At 46.2% G+C, this 19655-nt stretch overlaps 2 protein-coding genes across 2 annotated transcripts; both read right to left on the minus strand.

Annotated features, from left to right (window-relative positions):
* Nucleotides 1-3476: 3476 nt before the first annotated feature.
* Nucleotides 3477-17105, minus strand: LOC125517020. The gene is made up of 3 exons (XM_048682250.1): nucleotides 16429-17105; nucleotides 4105-4180; nucleotides 3477-3828 (listed from the first exon to the last, which is right to left on the minus strand). Exons 1-3 carry the CDS (start codon nucleotides 17060-17062, stop codon nucleotides 3477-3479), a joined length of 1062 nt encoding a protein of 353 aa, XP_048538207.1. The 5' UTR covers nucleotides 17063-17105.
* A 280-nt stretch (nucleotides 17106-17385) lies between these two features.
* LOC125517021 (craniofacial development protein 2-like) lies at nucleotides 17386-19545 on the minus strand (the record flags this gene model as incomplete). Its single annotated transcript, XM_048682251.1, has 2 exons — nucleotides 17386-17422; nucleotides 18443-19545. Coding segments are annotated over 2 exons (1140 nt in total), but the record flags the coding sequence as incomplete, so codon positions are not given.
* Between the last annotated feature and the right edge of the window lie 110 nt (nucleotides 19546-19655).

Raw genomic sequence — 19655 nt, forward strand, 5'->3', positions numbered from 1 at the left:
CGGACTACTGATTAACAGCCGACTGCAACACGTGCTCTTAGGCATGTTGTGTGAGAGATGAAGGTGGGCCATGCATAAAAAAATACATATCTATATTCAACTATTGTAGTTGCCGGCTATAAGGTTGGCTACGGATGATGTGGCAAGACCATATAACCAACAGCTGGCTATACAATTAACCATGCTCTAACTTCGTCCAGGCCATAGCACCCCACCAGCAGGCACTGTAGCATGAAAATCTGAATAGAGATAGCTGCAAATGCAAATTGTTGTACTCCAGCAGGACATAACTCGCGCGTACAAATTGAGATTGCCGCGTGATGTTTCTTCCGGTTTCGTGCTGGTGCAGGCCACAGACACGTAGGAGGATCATTGTCTGATATGCTTGTATATGAAGGAAGGAAATGTGGCCACCACTGAAGAGAAGCAGTCAGTTTTTGGGGAGCACACTGAAATTCCCCGCCAAGCCTGCGCACGGTGCGTGACCATATATACCTCCATGGATAATTCTGGCCGCTGCATTTACGGCTGCATGCACGGGGTCCCTGCAGGTGAGGATTGATGGCCATGGCCTGGACACCGCAAGTGGCCGCCCGCACATCGATCCGGCCCCGGCCAGCATCCGCGCACCCACCGTAAAGCGGCGTGGCGCCGTCGTGGTTGGTCGCGCGTTTCCGCAACTGAAAAACCGAAAAAAGTTGGCGCCCGGATGTGCTTTGCCTCACGTGGAATGGAAAGCCGGGACGCGATCACATCCCCCCGCTCCGGCCCTGCGCATCCCCGAACCGTCCTCGCCTTTGCTTGGTGAGGAGCGCGGTGGTGATCAATGCCGGACCGTTGGCTTGGCGGCGGAACCGCAACATGGGCGGCCGGAAAAGGGCGGCCTCGCGGCGCTGTCCGCCCGGCCAACCGGCGGTTGCGCTGCCTTTTCCTCCCCTCCCTTTTTCCCATCTCCGGCCCGTGCATGCATGCACGCACACACGCACTTGGCTTGTACTTGTGGGATTGTGCCTTGTGCTCCCAACGATCTTCTTTCCTTGCTTGCAACTTGGGCCGGCCGGCGGCCGGGGCAGGTAGCCGCTGCTCTAGCTAAGCTAGGTCTTGTTCCAGCGCGCGCATTGATGGCGTTGCTCGACGCAACGCATCGACCGATCTGATCTACTCCCATCCATCAATCCTTGGGAGGCGAGGCAGGGCCGGACCAGCTTATGCATGGTCATATATATACATACTCCATATATTGGCATGCATGCATTCAAGTTCGAACTTTGAAGGGCATTGGTTGCGTATGTCTGTCTGTCGAGCCGTACGTTGATGCCGATCTGTAGCTAGCTTAATTAGCTGGCGACCGATCTGGAGTGTACGTACCTTGTCGATCGACCATCCAGCTGCTAGCAAATTATTGGGCGTTTGAGCTAATCCCAGAGACCATATTAACGCCGGTTGACTAGCTCATCTCATCTGTAGGCCTTTGTAGCCAGTGGCCAGCTAGCCAAGGACGGACGGACGGATCGACCGAGAGAGCCAATAATAGCCAGCAACCTCATCACGAACACGACATGCGTAACTTCCATATGAAGTCAAGCCCGCGTGCTTGGCTTGTTTTGATTCGAGTAAAGTCTGTTTTAAACCTTAAACTCGTAGAGCTGGTCGGAATCGGACCTCAACCTTTTAATCCCTGAAATCGATACCCTCACCTCTCTGATCCCGGTCAAAATCAACCTACACCGATCCTAGACCTGTTTGTCGCACTGGAAAACTGCAATCCCGGGCAGGATTACAGGTTCACTGCAAGCCATATCCATCTTCTTCCCCTCGGCTATCGCGCCGAGCTCGCCGAGCGATGCTGCAACAGCCAGCACTGCGATCCATGGCAAACTCCACGGCATGCTCCGACACCCGCCGAGATGCCGAAGCCGAGTCAGAGGCCGTGCTCTCGGGCGTACTCGCGCGTCCATTGAACGGCAGCTAGCTGAGTTCCGCCGGTACAGATCGATCAAGCTAGCCGGCGTGTAAGTCATTACGTACGTTAGCTAGCTCATGGAAAATCCATCCACATGTCCACCTGCTTCAAAGTCAGCTTACGTGAATACGCTAGAATACCAAAATCGTGCGAGTCAGCTTTGCACAATAGTGTTCGCCGCAGAGTACTCGGCGACGACTCGGCGTCTTGAGGCTGTGCGTAATTGCCCATGGTGGCATGCGCTGACACGGTCATCGTCCTACGGCGGAACCAGCTCCGAGCTTTGTTCCTCACAATCAAGATGCAGTTCGCGCACGTGCATGTACAAGTGCACAAGGTCCCTCGTGAGCTCTCCCCTGGTGAGATGGAACCGCACCCTCATCTTGTCGTGCTCCGCCGGCATGCCGCCGCCGAGAGCATGCCAGACACGTCTCAAGGAAGAACCCGAGCACCTTGGTCACCAGGTTCATGGCGCGCCGCAGCACGTAGTCGCCAACTGATGTGATTACCGAGGACTCGAGCACGAAGTCGAGCAGGCCCGTACAGCGATGTACGCGCTCGTCGTGCACCTCTCTGGTTAATTCGGCAACGTCGAGGCGCCATTGGCGGCCGGCAGTGGCGCAGTTGAGGAGGAAGTGGGTGAGGCAGAGGCTGGACCAGCGCTGATTTCAGATGCAGCGGAGGGGATTGAGGATGTATACGACATGTGGAGCATGGACGTCAGCGATACTAGACTTTGATCCTGGGCGGGATTGATATTTTCCCGATGCGCCAAACAAATTCAAGGTTGATATTAACTGGGATAAAAAAGGTGAGGGTGCCGATTTCAGGGATTTAGACGTCAGGGTTCAGTTCGGACAAGCTCTACGAGTTCAAGGTTTAAAATAGTGATTCGTGTGGTGTGGTGCACTGTGTGCGTGTCCCGTACGTTGCGCTCGTTTGACTTGGGCGTCAGATCATGATAAATGCATGCATGCAATGCGATGCGACGAATGCCGCCACCATGCGTGAAAAAGACACGCTCGTTCATGCATTGATGCATGGGACCAAGACAAGCCAACGAACTAAGCGAGAGTACTACTGTGCAAACGCGCGACCAACCACGGCGTTGAAGCAAACAAAGTACTGTAGCTTTGAAATATGTTATCATCCTTTTTTCATTGGTTCGGACTTTTGAACGAGTTAACTGGAGAATGAATTCAATAGGTAGTACTACTACAGGAGTACCCATGTCGTTAGTGGAGTACTAAGGATGGGAGGATGAGAGGAGGCGAGCAGAGGTGGTTGCAAGCACCGAAACCGCGCGAGATCTTACTCGCGCTCTGCACTGCATTATTGACGCATGGAAGAGATGAGCAGAGGTTGCATTGCAAGCACCGAAACCGCGTCAAGTTTTACTCCTCCTGCCTGCGTACTTGACCGTGCGTGCAGCGAAGGCAGATGGATGGTCGTGCCGTGCGCGTCCAGACGCAGGCATTGATGCCCATATTCTTTTCCATGGTACACTCATGGCTCATGGCAATTTGATGGACCCTGGCGGTGAGGCAGACGCGCGGGATTGGGCGGCGTGGCTCCGGCATGCACCGGGGCAGAGGCGGAGGCTGCCAGGCGGGCGGGCATTGATGCGCTCCAGGTTTGCCAGCCTCGGACGCAGCCGGGAGAGCCGATCCGACCCGAGGTCAGCATACAGCATGACTAGTGAAATGCTGCTGCTGCCGCCGCTCGAGATAATCTTCTGCTCCATTGCAGGTCGAATTGAAGGCGGCACCAATGATCGATCGGGTGCAGAGTAAGAATTTGTGCCCAGAGAGAAGGGTTTGCTGTACTTTAGGGCATCTACAATGCCGGGCGCTAGGATAAATATCCTGTTCGATCGGCAGTTAGACTACAAAATCCTAGCGTCTAACCTAGCAGCGACGCAAAAGCTGGAGGCGAGCGCTTTGCCTTTTTTTTCCCACAGCCATGCATGTAGCGATTGGTTTTTCTACTAGTTCTGTGATTAATTAGCGCCCCTCATTAGCGCTTGCCGTTGGGTCAGAAAGCGCTAAGCTTATTTCCTGTTTTATGAGAATTATCTTTTCATTCATAAGCGTCTACGTAGGCGCCCAGCAATGAAGATGCCCTTATGCATGTATACATACAGGGAGGTGACAGCGAGAAAATAGGAGGGACCATTGTAGTGGGACGTGAACTTTGTGCTCTCGGTTCCGGCGCATCCTATATGCGCCAAAAAGTTTAGTAATTCAAAAAAATTTAAATCTTTTTTGAAATCAGCATGATTAGGTGTTGTACTTGTATAAAAAGTTTGGACAGGAATGATTTCTATTGTCTTGAGGGATAAAAAGACAAGTTTATGACGATAATATAGCGTTTTTTGCCGAATCTTCAACCCATAATACAACGAAATTCTCTCTAACGAATCTTTTTATAGGACTACAATACTTGACCATGTTTGATACCAGAAAAGTATCAGGATTTTTTGAACTTCTTTTGAATTACTTTTTTTTAACGTATAGGGCGCGATGATACTCAGGTTCTCCTTTGTATTTTTCCCATTGCAGTGCTACTACTACCATTGAGGACCATTACCTTTTCCAAAAAAAACAAAAAAAAAACTGAGGACCATTTGGCTCAGCTCCGCTTCCATCCATATCAAGATAAAGCCTTGCGTAGAACACAAGCCCAAATAGGAAAACTGCACTAGGTATGGGCCAGAAAGGCCTCACTCCATCTCTAAAAAAAAGGCCTCCCTCCTGGCTATAAAATCTATCTTAACAAGCCCAGCCGTTCACCCGATGCATCACGCGGCTGCACAAGTCAACTAATTAACGATTTCCTTGATTCTAAAAAAAACAATTTCCGTCAACTAAAAAAACCAATTGGTGATTTCCGTTGCTAAAAAACTAATTAACTATTTTTGAACCCCTAAAAAAATACTATTTCCCCTACAAAATACTAATTTACTATTATTGTCTCAAAAGACTAATTACCTATTAGTTAATATACATGAGCAACATGCGCAAAATGAAAACGAACTCATATTATAAAAATGGTTTTATTTGTATTATTTTGTCTCAATGATTTATTAAAAAAATTCTTTTAGCCAATATGTTTGTATTGAAATAGGCTTTCGTCCCACTTTATATATAAAGCAACACCCAAATAGAGTACATGGTCGAATGATACAAGATGGAGGGGCAGCTCCCATACAATGTCGAGCCACCCGCGCCACCATGAGGTCTCCAGGACAAGCGTGACGAGCCCAACACCACAGGTCCGGATTAGGGCGTCACCAGTGTCGATGAGAAGAGCAAACGCCCGAGCCACCCGCCGATACACCTCTCGCCGCCTACACGACCGAGAGGGTACCCACCACCACCACCATGGAGCCCGGGGATGTAGAGAAGCATCGGCGCCCACGCGAGGAAGAAAGAGAGGCCCCACAACAGCAGGCGACGACCAGGCTTCGCCTGGCTGCACCCCCTGACGACGGCAAGGGAGGAGCAAGGAGAGACCCTCGGCGGCAGTCATGTTTGTCAGACATGTTTTAAAATAATCTTTTGACCCTCCCTAACATGTTTTAGCAGCACTCAACCTCACGGGTAAAATAATTCCACTACCCTTATTGGCACCTATGAAAGATTGGTGAACATAGAGTTGTGCACGGCCGACGAACTTGTGACTGTGAGCGTGCGATCGGTGGACATGATGTAGTTACACAAGTAGCATGAAAAAAAAAACGAATCCACCAAAATAAAAATATACCAATAAAACTGATAAAAATAAAATAAATTAAGAAACCATTTTTTATGAAAATTAGTTGTAGAAATTTAGTACATGTATGGGCAAACATGTTAGCTAATATGAGTTCATTTTTATTTTTTAAATGTTGCTCGTGTATATTAATTAATTAATAGGTCCTCCCAAAAATATTAATTAATAGGTAATTAGTATTTTGAGACAATAATAATAAATTAGTATTTTATAGGGGCAATAGTTTATTTAGGGGTTAGGAAATAGGTAGGAAAATAGTTATTTTTTCTTTCTACCTGTGCAGCCGCGTGATGCATCAGTTTTTTTTTGGAGGAAAGCATGATGCATCAGCTGAACGTCTGGGCTAGTTAAGATAGACTTTCGGGCAGGAGGTAAGCCTTTGTGGCCCATATCAATGTGCACGCTGGTGGTGCGTAAGAACTAAGGGCATGTACAATGGTTCTATCTTAAGAGTGTCACATAGGATAAATGATGAGGTGGAGGAGAGAGAAATCATAAGAGAAAGCTTGTCTTATTTTATTTAAGAGAAGATAAGAGATGATCTCTTAGCACAATTTGTCTCACCATATTTTTAGGAACAATTAATTATTGAAGATAAGGCTAAGAGATGACCCATTGTAGACATGTTTTTTTGTCATCTCTAATTTACATGCAAAACTTAAGATAAGACTATCTTATCAACCATTGTACATGCCCTAAGAAGGCACGGCACTCTGCCGTGCCCAGCGGCACGGTAGAGGAGCCGGTTCCTCGGCGACCCTGCGCTGGGGAATTCCTTCATTTGGGAGAAATTATACTGTTTCATTCATTTTTTTCACAATTAAGAACTGCTTCATTCACTCTTTTTTTTTTCTGAGTGTTCAACTGAACTTCGTTTGAGGACCCTATTTTCCCAAACAGGGCCTTTCCTAATTGGCGCCTTTTGCGCCAAGTTGTACACAGAGCGCGCCCACGAGCCGCCTGCTCGTGGGCCGGCCCGATAAACGGGGCGAGCAGCTCGCTCGGTTTCCTTTTCTGCTCAGTTCCAATTAACTAAGGGCCGCCCATTGATCAGCAGCCAGTTGACCGTTGACTTTCTAGAAAAATTATAAAATCTGAAATTATCGTGAGTTTGAGAAAAATATGAAAATAAAAAATTCATGAATTTGAAAAAAGTTCATACGATGTTTTAAAAATTCATGAATTTGAAAAAACACGAGTTTGAAAAATATCATGAATTTATAAATCATACTCCCTCCATTCCACAATGTAGTGCTTCCTCTATCCACGTGCTTCAACTTTGACCGTAAATTTAACTACCAAGACCGATTGCGGCGGGAGCAAAAATTATATCAGTGAATTCGTATTCGAAAGAAGTTTTCAATTATATAATTTTTTCTCCCGCCGCAGTTGGTCTCGTTGTTAAATTTACGGTCAAAGTTGGACCTCAGAAAGCGCGGGCGCGCTATATTTTGGAATGGAGAGAGTATTAAAAAACATGAAAAAGAACTGTGCCTTTAATAAGTTCACTAATTTGAAAAAAAAATCGCAAAATATAAAAAAATCAGGGGTTTGAAAAAAGAACAAAAAAGCGCTCAAAACCGAACACAAAAAACCAATTAGGAAAACCAAAACGGAAAATAAAACTATCCGGAAGCTTCCAAAAGCTTCCCAAAACAAACTGGAAGCTTCCAAAACACCAAGACCAGCTTCTCCATCACAATGGTACTTAGAGCATCTCCAGCCGTTGGAGCCCCCTAGGACAATCGTCGGGCCAAAAATAGTACGTCCTGGGGGGCAAAACACCTTCGCCAGATGAAACGCGAGGACGGTTTCCCAGCCGTTGGTGCCCCCAAGACAGTCGCCAGGCAAAAAGTGAATGAGTGGGCCAGAAAAAATGATACGTGGAGGAATATGATTGGCTGTTGCTTCCGCTGGCCCCCCCAGCAGCCCCCCAGCGCGTTGGGTGTGGCCTGGGTTCGCCGGCACCTTTTTGAGGTCTGGGTGGGGCTTGGGGGGCATGGCTGGGCCTTTTTTTTGCCATTTTTAGCTCGCCGGCAGAAGAAAAGGCGCCTGGGGATGGCACTCGGGAAGGCGGCTGGAGATGCTCTTAGGCGCCACGTACCATTAACTAGTGGCACTAAAGGCACCGAAGATTCGAAAATTACTAGTTAAGAATTATCACTAACAAAAGTCACTTTCCCATTTTCTTATGTACTGACAACTGGTCACAACCTAAAGAGTTTTTTTTTCACAGATTCATTATTCAAAACATTTTATCTCTTGAACCATGTGTTCAAATATTGAATTGTTTTCACTGTTGAATTTCTTATGTCAAGATCTTTAGAACTAGATCTCATGTTTATAAGTTTTGACAAACTTTTCTGTAAAAGAAAATCAAAAGGTAAACCTGAAACCAAAAAAGCGAATACCATAAAAACAAAATCTGAAAAAACGGAAACCGAAACAAAACTAGAAGAGAAAAACCAAAACCCTGAAGCACGGAATGTTTTCACTTTTGGGGGGAAGCGTAAATTGTGCTTCTCGCAGAGGAAAAGTTGTGCTTCTCGTGAAAGTTGTGCTTTTCCCTTTTCGAGAAGCAATGATGTGCTTCTCGTGAAAGCACAGGCTATGCTTCTCAGAAGCACATAAGCATGGGTTGTGCTTTTCATGAAAGCACAATTTTATTTATTTATTCAAGAAGCACAGCTGTGTTAAGTAATTTTTTTTGAGAAAACCTAGAAAAACAAGGCAAAACCCTAAAAGCCAAAAAAACATCAAAAACATGAGAACGCGTAAAAAAAGTATATCCAAAGCAAGCGTTCAGTACGGGAAACATGGCGATGGCCGGACGAAACACCTGGCGCTTACGGGAAAAGAATTCTATGAGACCAGGTCTCACGCGAGACCCATCCTGATGGATGACACGTGGCATTCACAAATCTCAAAGCATCCCCCACCCCTTACTTAAAATCAAGGGAGAGAGAGATTAGATGCTTTATGATTTGTGAATGTCACGTGTCATCCATCAGGACGGGTCTCACCTGCTAACCGTGAGACCTGGTCTCATATAATTTTTTTCCGCGCTTACGGGCCAAAAAATGACGCTTGCAGGAGCTCCCTAAGGTAACTGTTGGCTATTTGCCTCTCGAAGATACGCGTTATCAGACTGCGTGTGGGGGTGTTTTTTTAGGGGAGACTGCGTGTGGGTTTGTTGATATCTACCTCATCTTTGTACGGCACAGGCTTCTTGCAGGCCAAGGCCCAGAGCCTACTGGAAGAAACAACCTCCAAGCAGTCCAGCAGAGTCACCTAAAAAAAGCAGTCCAGCAGAAAAGTTTCTTCAAAAAAAAACAGTCGAGCAGAAGAAGAGTTTGTCAGGGTACTGGTAACACTATGGTCGTTAGGGTTTAGGGATTAGGGCAATCCAGCAGAACAAGGGTTTGTTAGGGTACTGTTAACGCTATGGTCGATATGGTGGGCTCATAGTGTTGGAAAATGAGCAAATTATTACGAGTTTTAATCCGAATAAATAGGAAATAGATCATGACAGCAATAGCAGAGATTAAACTAATTATGTGAACTAGCATAGTAGATGAACAGATCACATCTAGGGCACATACTAGAAACATGAATTTTACCACGACCTCGAACAAGAAGGATAAAATAACATACGGTGCAGCGGGTGCAGCATCGCCGGCGTTGACGTTGTCGCCCACGTCGTCGAGGATGAGGTTGCCGAGGTCGGGGAAGAAGTCGTCGTTTGCGAAGTCGTCGCTGCCAGCAGTCGCGTGAGTGCACTCCCCAAAAACCTGATCACCCCTCTCCCGTACAGGATCACGAAAGGCGGGGTTCCGGAGGTCTGCTGTCCCTTCTCCCGGTGCACGACGAAAGGAGGGATGGAGAAGACTTGCTTGGCAGCGCAATGATCTGGAACGGTGGTGAGAAACCATACGAAGCGGCGGCGGCTAGGGTAGACGTCTGTCTGACTATATAGTGCGGGCCGGGTAGGTCGTCGGAGTAGCCATTACCAAAAGTTCCTCCCAAGGATCCTATATCCTATTGGGTATCTGTTCCCCGCCTTTTCACGCTAGGATCGAAAATCTTATATTTTCCATATCCATATACCGTTGAATCCTTGGGGTTCCAGAATCCGCCTATTTTACTAGTCTTCGGAAACAGAAAACCCTAAAACCCACGTCAAGTCGTCACGATCAAAAAGAATCGGAAACGATTCAGTAATTAACGCGTCCATTAATTATTAACTAATGACTCATTAATTTTTCCCGAGCAACAAAAATATAGACAACGTGCATAGCTCTGTCTTCGGCTCGGCTCAATCCCGCAACCCGCGGCGCGTCGTGACGAGGCGAACGAGGAGGAGGAGCGCGTGTGTAGGTCTCCTCTTCTCATGCTCATACAAGTGGTAGAAGAGCTCACCTTATAAAGAGGTGCAACTCTCTCTCAACTTCCGGAGTGAGACTAAACTTTAGTCTCACTCACTCCACTCACATGTGTGCATGAATGGGCCAAGAGAATTTCAGAATTTTAGTTGGGCTTTGGGTCAAAGGCCTACTAGCAAAATTTCAACAATCCCCCACAAAGTCTCATTGGCACATCTCATCATTTAGTTCCAAAACATTGTTTATATACCGGTGCTTAGTGGAGACTGTGAAGTTGAACTTCCACTTAGAGATTTATGCTACACTAGATCACAACTTGAATAGTGGACTATGCCTTAAACTACAAGTTTTCTGCGAGACTAGTTTCACACAAATTCTTGACCGATACTGGGCTGCCGCAAGGCTTCCCCGCGGGTGGAGCGTATACGTCATACTCCAGGGCCTTTTCATGAATTTATTAGAGAACACACAATTCTCACATACTGCGATGTTAACAGTCAAACTCATATAGGTGTGTTCCTCGGAAGATGTTCTGCATGACAACATCTCTGCTTACCCAAATAAGCCACTTGGAACACATTAAGATAAGTATCAACCTGCCATGCAGATCAGGAGAGTATTGCATCTTCACGGAGTGGGATAGGTAATATAGGGATACTCTCCTCCCAGCTGACCAACAGCTTGTCTCCCACTTCTACTTCACGGAATCTCCGATCACATAGAGTGGGTTACCACTATGGACAACTCATGCGGTGGGTCTCAAGCCCATCTTCATCGATGCATTATCTATCACGTTACGTGATAGACCCTTTGTGAAGGGATCTGCTAAGTTTTTTGACGTTTGGATATAATCCAACGTAATAACTCTGGAGTTCCTCAATTTTCTGACAGATTTTAGTCTCCTCTTCACATGTCTTGAGGACTTCATATTGTCCTTAGAACTGTTTATCTTGACGATCACAGTTTGATTATTACAGTTCATCAGGATAGAGGGTATTGGTTTTTCAACCATAGGTAAGTTCATCAAGAGCTCACGAAGCCACTCTGCTTCAACAGTGGCAGTGTCTAATGTTGTGAGTTCTGCTTCCATAGTTGACCTCGTTAAGATGGTCTGCTTGCAAGACTTTCAGAAAACAACCCCACCACCAAGTCTAAAAACATAACCACTTGTGGCCTTAATCTCATCAGCATCAGATATCCAGTTTGAGTCACTATAACCCTCCAGTACCCTTGCATACCCGATGTAGTGAATCACATAGCTCACTGTGCCTTTCAAATAGCGCATAACTCCCTCAAGCGCATGCCAATGATCATCTCCCGGTTTTGACACAAACTGATTCAGCTTGCTCACAGCAAAAGAGATGTCAGGCCTCGTGGCACTCCCCAAATACATAAGCGAGCCAATAATCTGAGAATACCTCAGTTGATCTCTAACAATCCGTCGGTTCTTTCAAAGCAACACACCAGCATCATATGGAGTTGGAGAAGGCGTGTAGTCGCTATACCCAAAATGACTCAAGACCTTTTTCACATAGTGAGACTGAAGCAGTGTGATCCCACCATTCTCATCTCTCAACAGCTTGATGTTTAAGATAACATCAGCTACTCCTAGATCCTTCATCTCAAAACAGCGAGATAAGAGATCCTTAACCTCCTTGATTAAATCAAGTTTGGTTCCAAAGATCAATATGTCGTCGACATACAGAGAAAGAATAACTCCTTCGCCCCCACGATAGCGATAGTACACGCACCTGTCACCATCGTTTACTACAAAGCCGGCAGCAGTTAGTGTTCTTTTGAACTTCTCATGCCACTCTTTAGGAGCTTGTTTAAGGCCATATAAAGACTTTAATAACTTGCACACCTTTCCTTCCTGACCAGGTACTACAAAACCATCTGGCTGATCCATGTAAATTTCCTCCTTCAACTCTCCATTGAGGAAAACTGTCTTAACATCCATTTGATGAACGAGAAGACCATGTGAGGCAGCCAGTGATAGTAGCACCCGAATTGTGGTCAGTCTAGCCACGGGTGAGTAAGTATCAAAGAAGTCTTCACCTTCTTTCTGGGTATAACTCTTGGCCACAAGCCGTGCCTTGTACTTTTCAATCGTACCATCGGGTCTAAGCTTTTTCTTGAACACCCACTTACATCCTACAGGTTTGCACCCATAAGGACGGTCAGTGATCTCCCAGGTACCGTTAGCTAAGATGGAATCCATCTCGCTACGTACAGCTTCCTTCCAGTAGTCAGCATCAGGAGATGCATAGGCTTATGAAATAGTCATGTGTGTGTCATCCACGAGGTACACAATGAAATCATCACCAAAAGACTTTGCAGTCCTCTGTCTCTTACTGCTCACAGGAGTTCCATTGTCACCCTCAACAGGATTCTCGACATGTTCCATCGCAATGATGGGTTCAGGAATTACAGTGAATTCCTCACGAGATGGAGTAGGTATCTCCTGATTTGATGAACTCGACATATCCTTCATAGGAAATATGTCCTTAAAGAAAGTTGCATCATTCGACTCCATAATCGTACCAACATGCATGCCGGATACCTCAGATTTTATTATCAAAAATCTATAGCCGATGCTATGAAAAGCATAGCCCAGAAGAACACAATCCACGGTTTTTGGTCCAAGCTTGTGCTTCTTGGAAATTGGTATATTGACTTTCGCCAAACAACCCCAAGTACGTAGGTAAGATAGTTTCAACATTTTCCTTTCCCATTCCTCAAATGGAGTCATGGTCTTATGCTTTGTGGGAACTCGGTTTAAGACATGACACGCAGTCATTAGCGCCCCCCCCCCACACCATTCCTTGGATAGACCCGAAGTGTCTAACATGGTGTTAACCATATCAGTTAGAGTTCGATTCTTTCTTTCGGCTACCCCATTTGACTAGGGTGAGTAGGGAGGCGTCCTCTCATGGATTATACCATGTTACGCACAAAATAGATCAAATTCATTGAAAAAATACTCTCCACCACGGTCGGACTTAAACCGTTTAATTTTCCGATCAAGTTGGTTCTCTGCCTCAACTTTATAGTTTTTGAAGAAAGTCAAAGCCTCATCTTTTGATTTCAGAAGATACACATAACAATATCTAGTGGAGTCATCAATCAACATCATGAAGTATCTCTTTCCACCTTTTGTCAACACGCCATTCATCTCACAAAGATCAGAATGTATAAGCTCTAGTGGCGCCAAGTCTCTTGCCTCTGCAGTCTTATGGGACTTGCGAGGTTGCTTAGCTTGCACACATACTTGGCACTTAGAGCCTTTGACAATAGAGATTTTCAGAATTAAATTCATATTGGCTAGCCGCGTCATGCAACCAAAGTTAATGTGACAAAGTCGTGAATGCCAAATATCAGACTCATTGTTGTGGAAAACATTATTAATAACTTTAGTGCAAATATCTGACAAAGACAGGCGGAACAAGCCTCCGCTCTCATAGCCTTTTCCAACAAATTGTCCATACTTAGAAATTACAACTATATTGGATTCGAAAACCAACTTAAAACCATCTCGACATAAACAGGAACCGCTAACGAGATTTTTATTGATGGACGGCACATGATGAACGTTCTTCAGACGCATGGTCTTCCCCGAAGTAAACTTCAGATCGACCGTACCAACACCTCGAACGATGGCATGTGACCCATTTCCCATCAGCACGGGTGAAGTCCCTGTTGCCTGGTAAGAAGAAAACATGGAGGCGTCAGCACAAACATGTACATTGGCACCGGTGTCAATTAACCAATCAGGGGATTGGAATACTGAAAGGATGGTAGGAAAAATACCGTACCCTGATTCCTTCATATCAGTATCACCGATGACAACATTAGCGGACTTTCCGCTCTTCTCATGTTCGCACTCCTCAAAGCGGTTAGGACACTTTGGAGCCCAGTGATTAGGATCACCGTAGACATGGCAAAGTCCCTTCCCCTTCTTATTAGAATTCTTCTTGAAGTTGGTAGAATGTGATGGCTTGTTCTTTGTATCAAACTTGCCTTTGCCCTGAGTTTTGTTCTTGTTGTTTTTGAACTTGTTGGGCTAGGAGTTCTTCTTCTGTACCATGTGGGCACTAGAAGCTCCCTCAGCAACTCGAGCACGTGTGTCCTTTGCTCTCGCCTTCTCTTCAACATCAAGAGTACCAATGAGATCCGCAACGAAAAACTCCTGTCAACACACACTTGAAGTACTCAAGTTCTTATGCGAGCGACTGTATCTCATAAGCCTGCTGTACAACAGAGGGCTCATCAGTCATCTTGTAGTCATAGCCAAGAATTCCAGTCACCGCTGTCAACTTTCAGTTTTGTGGAGAGATATGTAGGCGATCTGCTGCTTATACCAGGGAGGGTCATATCCAATAAAACGGTCAGGGCAGCACCTGAAGTGAATATGGGCAGAAGGGCAAGAACTTGGAAGCAACCACAACAGGGCCATATGAAAGTAATGGGGGATGCAACAGTAGCAAGGAATGAAGACAGAGGATGCGATCTGTCGAGACGAGCATGGCCTTTTCCTGGACCTTCAGCGGTTGCGGTACAGGGGCAGGTTGACCCAGAAATTTTGCAAGTGCTGGCTTTCAATGAGGGCCTTGATCTAGCTTCTGACTTGTACCTGAAAAAGATTCTTCATGTGGCGACTGATTGCGCAGCCACTGTTTCACACCTGAAGGGCGGAAATGTACTTGGGTACAGGTGCTACTGTTATCCAGGATATCAAAAAGAAGTTTGAAGAATTTGAGTCTGTAAAATTCAAGCATGAGAAGAGAGCTATGAATTGAGAGGCTCGTGATCTAGCTTGAGCCTCCACTTCTTTAGATTGTCGCCGCCATGTTTGGCTTATTAATCCTCCTGAATTCTTATGTATTGAACGATCGGTTGTGATTAACAACAACAACAACAAAGCCTTTAGTTCCAAACAAGTTGGGGTAGACTAGAGGTGAAACCCATAAGATCTCGCAACCAACTCATGGCTCTGGCACATTGATAGCAAGCTTCCACGCACCCCTGTTCATAGCTAGCTCTTTGGTGATACTCCAATCCTTCAGGTCTCTCTTAACGGACTCCTCCCATGTCAAATTCGGTCTACCCCGCCCTCTCTTGACATTCTCCGCACGCTTTAGCCGTCCACTATGCACCGGAGATTCTGGAGGCCTGCGCTGAATATGCCCAAACCATCTCAGACGATGTTGGACAAGCTTCTCTTCAATTGGTGCTACCCCAACTCTATCTCGTATATCATCATTCCGGACTGATCCTTCCTCGTGTGTCCACACATCCATCTCAACATACGCATCTCCGCCACACCTAACTGTTGAACATGTCGCCTTTTACTCGGCCAACACTCAGCGCCATACAACATTGCGGGTCGAACCGCCGTCCTGTCGAACTTGCCTTTTAGCTTTTGTGGCACTCTCTTGTCACAGAGAATGCCAGAAGCTTGGCGCCACTTCATCCATCTGGCTTTGATTCGATGGTTCACATCTTCATCAATACCCCCATCCTCCTGCAGCATTGACTCCAAATACCGAAAAGTGTCCTTCTGAGGTACCACCTGGCCATCAAGGCTAACCTCCTCCTCACACCTAGTAGTGCTAAAACCGCACATCATGTACTCGGTTTTAGTTCTACTAAGCCTAAACCCTTTCGATTTCAAGGTTTGTCTCCATAACTCTAACTTCCTATTTACCCCCGTCCGACTATCGTCAACTAGCACCACATCATCCGCAAAGAGCATACACCATGGGATATCTCCTTGTATATCCCTTGTGACCTCATCCATCACCAACGCAAAAAGATAAGGGCTCAAAGCTGACCCCTGATGCAGTCCTATCTTAATCGGGAAGTCATCAGTGTCGACATCACTTGTTCGAACACTTGTCACAACATTATCGTACATGTCCTTGATGAGGGTAATGTACTTTGTTGGGACTTTGTGTTTCTCCAAGGCCCACCACATGACATTCCGCGGTATCTTATCATAGGCCTTCTCCAAGTCAATGAACACCATATGCAAGTCCTTCTTTTGCTCCCTATATCTCTCCATAAGTTGTCATACCAAGAAAATGGCTTCCATGGTCGACCTCCCAGGCATGAAACCAAACTGATTTTTGGTCACGCTTGTCATTCTTCTTAAGCGGTGCTCAATGACTCTCTCCCATAGCTTCATTGTATGGCTCATCAGCTTAATTCCACGGTAATTAGTACAACTCTGAACATCCCCCTTGTTCTTGAAGATTGGTACTAATATACTCCGTCTCCATTCTTCTGGCATCTTGTTTGCCCGAAAAATGAGGTTGAAAAGCTTGGTTAGCCATACTATCGCTATGTCCCCGAGACCTTTCCACACCTCAATGGGGATACAATCAGGGCCCACCGCCTTGCCTCCTTTCATCCTTTTTAAAGCCTCCTTGACCTCAGATTCCTGGATTTGCCGCACAAAACGCATGCTGGTCTCATCAAAGAAGTCGTCCAGTTCAATGGTAGAACTCTCATTCTCCCCATTGAACAACTTGTCGAAGTACTCCCGCCATCTATGCTTAATCTCCTCGTCCTTCACCAAGAGTTGGCCTGCTCCGTCCTTGATGCATTTGACTTGGCCAATATCCCTTGTCTTCCTCTCTCGGATCTTGGCCATCTTATAGATGTCCCTTTCACCTTCCTTCGTGCCTAACCGTTGGTAGAGGTCCTCATATGCCCGACCCCTTACTTCACCAACAGCTTGCTTTGCGGCCTTCTTCGCCATCTTGTACTTCTCTATGTTGTCTGCACTCCTATCCAGGTATAGGCGTTTGAAGCAATCTTTCTTCTCTTTAATCGCCTTCTGGACATCATCATTCCACCACCAGGTATCCTTATCTTCGCTTCTCCTTCCCCTGGACACTCCAAGCTCCTCCGAGGCCACCTTACGAATGCAAGTCGCCATCTTCGTCCACACATTGTTCGCATCTCACTAGTAGAAAAAGGGTCAAACGTGAAGCACATTAGTGCCGGTTTGATTTTGGTCCGGTACTAATGGTACCATTAGTGCCGGTTCGAACGGATTTGCATTAATGCCGGTTCGTGTTGAATCTTTAGTACCGGTTCGTGGCACGAACCGGTACCAAAGGGGTTGTGGCAGGCTGGCGTCAGGCCGGGGCCCCACGATCACCTTTAGTACCAGTTCGCGCCATGAACCGGTACTAAAGGGGTCTGACCTATAGTACCGGTTTGTGACACAAACCGGCACTATGGGGCAATTTTCAAACTCTACCCCCCCCCCCCCCCCCCTGTCGCCCTTGCAGTTCTGAAAAAATCAAAAGAAAATGATAAAAACTTCAAAAAATAAAATCCTTTGAGAGGTAGTTATATTACTACATCTACTAGTTAGGAAAATTTTAAAACTACAATTTGGACATGTTTTGCAAAAAGTGTAGGGAAAATGTAAAACGGCTATAACTTTTGCATACGATGTCGGAAAAAAACGTATAATATATCAAAAAATTCAGCACGAAAATCCGCAAATGATGGAGACGGCCTATGGCCTGTTTGGATTTTTTTAGAATCCTCAAATTCCAAAAGGAAAAAAAGATATGGTCAAATTTCAGTTTGTTTAAAAAAATTTGGTTAAATCTGGTCAAACTACTTATTCAAGAAGTATTAATGTTACTACATAATTATTCAAGAATATTAGTGTTACTAAATAATTATTTCAATTTTTTGAATTTTGGTCAAATCTGATCAAACTATGGTCAAACTGTGGTCAAACTATGGTCAAACTGTGGTGAAATGTGTGACTTCATGCTCAAGCTAAACTCCCGAGGGTTAATAGGATTGACATCTTACTATTGTCAGGAAAACAACAAGTGTAGACTCGAAAACGAAGGAGAATAGAACCCGAAAGTTAAGGTGCTCGGGCTGGAGTAGTGAGAGGGATGGGTGACCGGTCAGGAAGTTAGATGATTTGGAATGAGTGATCCACACTTGAGCAGTTAAGAGAGGTGATTAGAGACTAAATCATCAAATAATTCAAAAAAATTAAAAAAAATTAAAAAAAATTCAAAAAAAAACCTTTAGTACCGGTTGGTAACACCAACCGGTACTAAAGGTCCCCCATACCTGGGCGCGAGCTCACGCCACGTGGTGGCACTTTAGCGCCGGTTCGTGCCGAACCGGTACTAAAGGGGGGGGCCTTTAGTGCCCACCCTTTAGTGCCGGTTATAGAACCGGCACTAAAGGCCCTTACGACCCGGCGCTAAAGCTCCGTTTTCTACTAGTGTCTCCTCCTTCCTCCCAAGGGCCCTCCTTAATGACCCTTTCCTTGAACGCTAGAGCTACCTCCCCCTTGAGCTTCCACCACTTCGTTCTAGCGATTTTGGCATGCTTATCCCGCTGGACACGAATCCGAAAGCGGAAATCAGCAACCACCAGCTTATGCTGTGGTACAACACTCTCTCCAGGTATCACCTTACAGTCTAGGCACGCACGCCTATCTTCTCTTCTCGAGAGGATGAAATCAATCTGGCTAGAGTGTTGGCCACTACTAAAAGTCACCAGATGTGATTCTCTCTTTCTAAAGAGGGTGTTAGCTACAATCATGTTGTAGGCTAGAGCAAAGCTTAAGACATCTTCTCCTTCTTGATTCCTGATGCCATAGCCAAAGCCCCCGTGCGCCCCTTCAAAACCTGTGTTAGATGTACCCACATGACCATTAAGGTCTCCTCCTATGAAGAGCTTCTCACCAATCGGTACACTCCTAACCATGTCTTCCAGGCCTTCCCAGAACTCCCTCTTGGTGTTCTCATTGTGGCCTACTTGCGGGGCATACCCGCTGATAACATTGAGAAACAAGTCCTCAACTACCAGCTTGACCAGGATAATCCGGTCCCCACGTCTCTTGACGTCTACCACTCCATACTTGAGGTTCTTGTTGATCAAGATGCCTACGCCATTTCTATTTGCAGCCGTCCCTGTGTACCACAGCTTGAAGCCAGTATCCTCCACCTCCTTCGCCTTCTGTCCTCTCCATTTGGTTTCTTGGACGCAAAGGATATCAACACCTCTCCTCACCGCTGCATCAACTAGCTCCCGAAGATTCCTTGTCAGAGACCCTACGTTCCAGCTACCTAAGCGAATCCTCCTAGGCTCGGCTAGCTTCCTTACCCTTCGCACTCGTCGAGTCAAATGCGAAGACCCTTGCCCATTTTCCACTACATCCGGGCGCCGATGTAGCGCGCCACTAAGGATGCGACGACCCGATCCTCGCTCACTTGCCACCGTATCCGGATCAAGATACAGCGCGCCACCTTGGGTGTGACGGCCCGGCCCTTGCCCATTTTCCACCACACCCGGGTTCCGATGTAGCGCGTCGCTGAGAGGGTTACGCCCCAAAATCTTTTGGGTTTCATCTTCATAAGAGTGGCTTAGTTTTTACGTTGGCTCGCCAGCCTATCACAACTCTCCTCCTTTACCCGGGCTTGAGACCGGCTATGTTGAGACAACATCGGTTGTGATTGATCCTCAAAAACAAAAAGCAGTCC

Source organism: Triticum urartu, chromosome 6 (genome assembly GCF_003073215.2).
Source record: "Triticum urartu cultivar G1812 chromosome 6, Tu2.1, whole genome shotgun sequence".
NCBI classification, from domain to species: Eukaryota; Viridiplantae; Streptophyta; class Magnoliopsida; order Poales; family Poaceae; genus Triticum; species Triticum urartu.

Bases quoted from the DNA above. Each gene is read 5' to 3' on its own strand.
- LOC125517020 (XM_048682250.1), bottom strand. From the start codon at position 17,062: ATGGCGACTTGCATTCGTAAGGTGGCCTCGGAGGAGCTTGGAGTGTCC. The intron at 4,181-16,428 runs TTTTTCGGGCAA...TGGCGCATATAG, and splicing joins AACCAAGCTTTTCAACCTCA to GATGCGCCGGAACCGAGAGC. The intron at 3,829-4,104 runs GTATGTATACAT...CCGATCGAACAG, and splicing joins TTTCTCGCTGTCACCTCCCT to GATATTTATCCTAGCGCCCG.